The sequence below is a fragment of the Prionailurus viverrinus genome, chromosome C1, assembly GCF_022837055.1.
Source record: "Prionailurus viverrinus isolate Anna chromosome C1, UM_Priviv_1.0, whole genome shotgun sequence".
NCBI lineage: Eukaryota > Metazoa > Chordata > Mammalia > Carnivora > Felidae > Prionailurus > Prionailurus viverrinus.
This window is the reverse complement of record NC_062568.1, coordinates 109,626,644-109,630,967: the sequence shown is the minus strand read 5'-3', so window position 1 is coordinate 109,630,967 and position 4,324 is coordinate 109,626,644. Positions and strand designations below refer to the sequence as shown.

Below are 4,324 nucleotides of genomic sequence, written 5' to 3'. Positions count from 1 at the left end.
AGGAGAGGGGAGAAAGGAGAGAGTGAAGAGGAAATAGCCAGACAATAGCCAGTCAAAATCACTACATCTTTTGACATAACTATCACAAATAACTGCCTTGTCCATAACCAGATTGCTAACTTTGCTTCAGAGGTGAACAGTAGATGGAGCTGAGTCTCTTGAGATGGGTGCAGAAATTGCTTCTCAACAGCTTTGAAGAGCTAGAGCTCATAATTACGAAAATTATAGAGCAAAGAAAATGAGGATGGAGGGGTAGGCTATATCACGATAATGGGTACAACAACACTTATCCTAGTGACAGGGGGTTAAAGTCTGCCCACTCTCCCCTTTCATTTGGATTCATTTGGGTTTAAGTTTTGTATGACGTTCTTTATCCTTTGCAAATACCAAATAAACCTTATACTGGGATTCCCCATCCTACCCAGTACCTTTTCTTTTCTCTCCTCCAATCCTCTCTCATCCTTATCCACTCAGCAAACACCTGTTTTACTGAATATAACTCAAGGTCTCAGTCTGCTCAGTGGCACAAGGCAGGAGTCACACTTCCAATAATCGTTTAAGATGTTCCACTGTGACCACACTCAACCTGCTCAGACTCAAACTCATCTTCTAACACAAATATATTCTGTTTCTTCAGCACCCATTAACAATAACACCCGGGAGTCATCTTTCATAATTTTATTCTCAATTTCCCATTAACTGAATCCTATAAATACACTTCTCTGATGATGCTTCTCTCATTAGTACCCTTTCCTACCACGACCACCACCTTACTTCAGACTTCAAGATGTTTATAATCTCTTTGAAACAGGCTACTGCATCTTTTGCTCCACTGCCCCATCCACTAGTCCATCCCACCCTTTGCTGTCAGAAATCTCTGTCAACACCTTAGACAATCATTTCACAATTTTAACCAAAAGTCATCAGCCAAGATGAACTTCCTGAGTCCAAGACACTATGTATCCCACCCACTTGCCTTTCCCACACCAACCTCCTACTACCACCCAGGCACACTCCTTGTGCAGCCATAGAGATCCACTGGCCAGGCCTTTGAAAAGGCAAGGAAGGAATTTTCTCAGAGGCAAACCTGTCTACTCTAAGGCAGGAATTGTGGTTAACACAATATGTCAGAACTGGTCAGGAATATCAACTCAAGCTCTATACAATAAGGAGAATTTACCTTGGACATCAAGAGATATCCACTCCCTGATTAAACAAAAAAATTCCAAAGCACAACAATCAGTGAAATATAGGCAGAAACACCGAAAAAGAGCTGAAATAATTTAGGATGTGTGGAGTGGCAAAAAGAGGTTTCAGACTCTTGTATTAGAAACTAGGGAGAAGAGAATCAAAATGACTGTGAGCAATCCAGGAAGCTCTACTAGAAAGGTGGAGGAGCAAGTTCAAAAGAGGTAAAATTTGGGAGGAAAGAGAGACCATGTGTAAACAGAGCTTTTCTGCTACTAGCAACAATGAGCCTTCTTATCCTTAGAACTCAATAGTATTCATCATGGTCTGATTTCATCAGCATGAATTTTGAAAGACAGCAAACGGGGGTGAAGAAGCAGTCTATTCTCAAGGGCTTGAGTTGAGCTGGGAGCTCTGGAGTCACACAACAATAGCTACCTGATGATGCAGTGATGAGGTCACAACTGGGGTTTTCCCTCCCCCACCCCCTAGCTTCCTCAGAGCTGAGCAGAGGAGCCAGAGGGAAAATCCACCTTCTCAAGCACAGAAATACCACCCACCTCACTCGACTACTTGTCAAGTTCACTACAAATACAAAAGGGTGAGTTGCATTTGGACAACTGGAAATGCCCCGTCTTTTTTCTCTCCTTTCCTGAGAATGACCTACGGCATCCCATGCATTGAACAGGGTTAAGACGATGGCTATTTTTGAATGAAATCTTCCTCTCATTTTTGGTAACAAGAAAGGGGGTAGCTTTATCCCCTTTGAAAGAGATATTCTTAACAAATTTGGAGTTTAATTTAATGATCCATTTCTCCAGAGAGCTATACTGATTTTAAAACTAAATTAGATAAAAGTTTACTTTATATTCTTAAAGGAAACCAAAGGTGTACCAGTTAGATACAACTTGCAAGTATTTTCAGGGACTGAAAAGCCGTGTTCATACCTAGAAGTAAAACCATCCATAGAAGAAGACCTAGCTCAGGCCAAAACTTAACAGAGGGAGAAAAAAAAAATTCTTCCTTAAAATCATATTTTGTGGCTCTCACATTCATGTTTTCAGAAGAATTAGAATTTCCAAGCTCATCTCCCCCTCTCCTGATTTCTTCCCTTCCTGTATTCATGGGGAGGAGGAGTCCCATAGTGGCCCATGGGAGTTCAGCCATGGTAGAAATTGAATTATCTTCCCATCCCAAGTTCTCAAGTGAAGAAATCAAGGCTTTGAGGTCTTAGGCAGGACACAGGATTGAAAGAAGTGTCCTGAGTCCCTAAACCCACTATTATATCTTCTTGTTCCATCTCCAGATGGAGGTGGCCCTAAAGGAGTTCTTTAAAACCCTTGTTATGCCATGGATGCCTTTAGCAGTCTAACCAAACTTATGACTTCAGAATAGTACATTTAGATGAATTAAAACACAGGGTGTTACAAAAGATAGCAATTAAATTTATAAATATATGATTAAATATGATTTTATCATGGGTGAGGGGTGGTTCCAGGATGCTAGGTTGAGAACTCCTATTGGGAGATTTGGAATGGAGGCAAGAGTAAGTGAACAAAAAGCAGAGTAAAGGTGGAGAGACCAAGAAATATCATACACTCCAAGGACAAGAGGACAGCCTTTCAATAAGAATTTGGTCTAGAGCTGGGGCGCCTGGGTGGCTCAGTCGGTTAAGCGTCCGACTTCGGCTCAGGTCATGATCTCGCGGTCCGTGAGTTCGAGCCCCGCGTCGGGCTCTGTGCTGCCAGCTCAGAGCCTGGAGCCTGTTTCAGATTCTGTGTCTCCCTCTCTCTGACCCTCCCCCATTCATGCTCTGTCTCTCTCTGTCTCAAAAATAAATAAACATTAAAAAAAAAAAGTTTTAAAGAATTTGGTCTAGAGCCCAAACCACCCTGGGAAAGTTTTCATAAGAGCAAGGATGGGAAGGAGATATGAGTGGGAAGGCGTTGCTGGTCCTCTCCTACCTTGCTGTATGGTCTCCCACATACCACCTGTTGCATATTTCTTTACAGGGCCCAGAAAATCAAAAAAAGAATGTCGAGTGATGATAAAAATAAATCTAGTGACCCCAAGAATGAGCCCAAGAACTGTGATCCCAGATGTGAGCAAAAGTGTGAGGCCAAATGCCAACCCAGCTGTTTAAAGAAGCTTCTACAACGGTGCTCTGAGAAGTGTCCACGGGAGAAGTGCCCACCACCACCAAAGTGCCTACCATGCCCCTCGCTGTGCCCCCCACCGTGCCCTCCTCCATGCCCAGCTCCCTCCCCTCCCAAGCCCTGTGCCAAGCCCTGTCCTCCTAAATGCCCACCACCCTGCCCACCCCCAGAGTGAGGCACCAACGGTACCACTCAACCCACTACCTCCAACATCTCCACCATGTTCACCATCTTGGTGCTGAAACCTGAAGCCATGAACTGACAAGTAAACATATTCCTCTGCTGTGCAAAGCTTTCTTCTCCTGTGTTTTTTTTTCTTTTCTCTTTTTTTAGTTTTTCGTTTGTTGTTTTCTAGCACTAAACCACCAAGACACAATCTCTCACTCTAGAGGGAGGCTAGAGCCCTTACTCTACAATCAACAACTTTTGAAAATGACCTCCCCTCTAGCCCCACCTGCTGCATAGAGGAATATGGCATCTCTTGAGGGGCACATCCAGAGACTGCAGCCTGAGAGAGCTGTAAATATGGCTGTTACAGTGGTTCGCCTCAGGATCCCAAGTACTCATGACAGAGGAAGTGGGCATGAGGGGAAAAGAGGAATGGTACATTGAGAAAAGGTCCAGAAAGGCTCAGGAAAAATTCTACCCTCCGCTATTAATCCTACTGCATAATGCTTGGGCAGAACATTCTGAAAACAGGCTGAGTGGGCTTAAACTCTAGCTCTGCTCTGATCTTTGGTTTCTTTCTCTCTGTAAAAGGAGTGCTGATGCTAGCAGTAAGCTTACAGGGTTGTCATGAGGCTTAGGGAGCGAACATGTGCCCAAGCACCTGATTTAATGGAACACAGCCAGCACTCCAAGAGGGGAGCACATGGCACCTTCCCGTGTCTCATATGTCACACCTGAACATAATTGCCCTGTGCCTTTTTTCCTTATTAGGCTGTAAGTCTCCTGAGGCAATAGTTTCTAAATTATACCTG

At 43.7% G+C, this 4,324-nt stretch overlaps 1 protein-coding gene across 1 annotated transcript; it reads left to right on the top strand.

Annotated features, from left to right (window-relative positions):
• The first annotated feature begins 1,652 nt into the window (after nucleotides 1-1,652).
• LELP1 (late cornified envelope like proline rich 1) lies at nucleotides 1,653-3,635 on the top strand. The gene is made up of 2 exons (XM_047872740.1): nucleotides 1,653-1,789; nucleotides 3,201-3,635. Exon 2 carries the CDS (start codon nucleotides 3,223-3,225, stop codon nucleotides 3,517-3,519), a length of 297 nt encoding a protein of 98 aa, XP_047728696.1. The 5' UTR covers nucleotides 1,653-1,789; nucleotides 3,201-3,222; the 3' UTR covers nucleotides 3,520-3,635.
• Nucleotides 3,636-4,324: the final 689 nt, after the last annotated feature.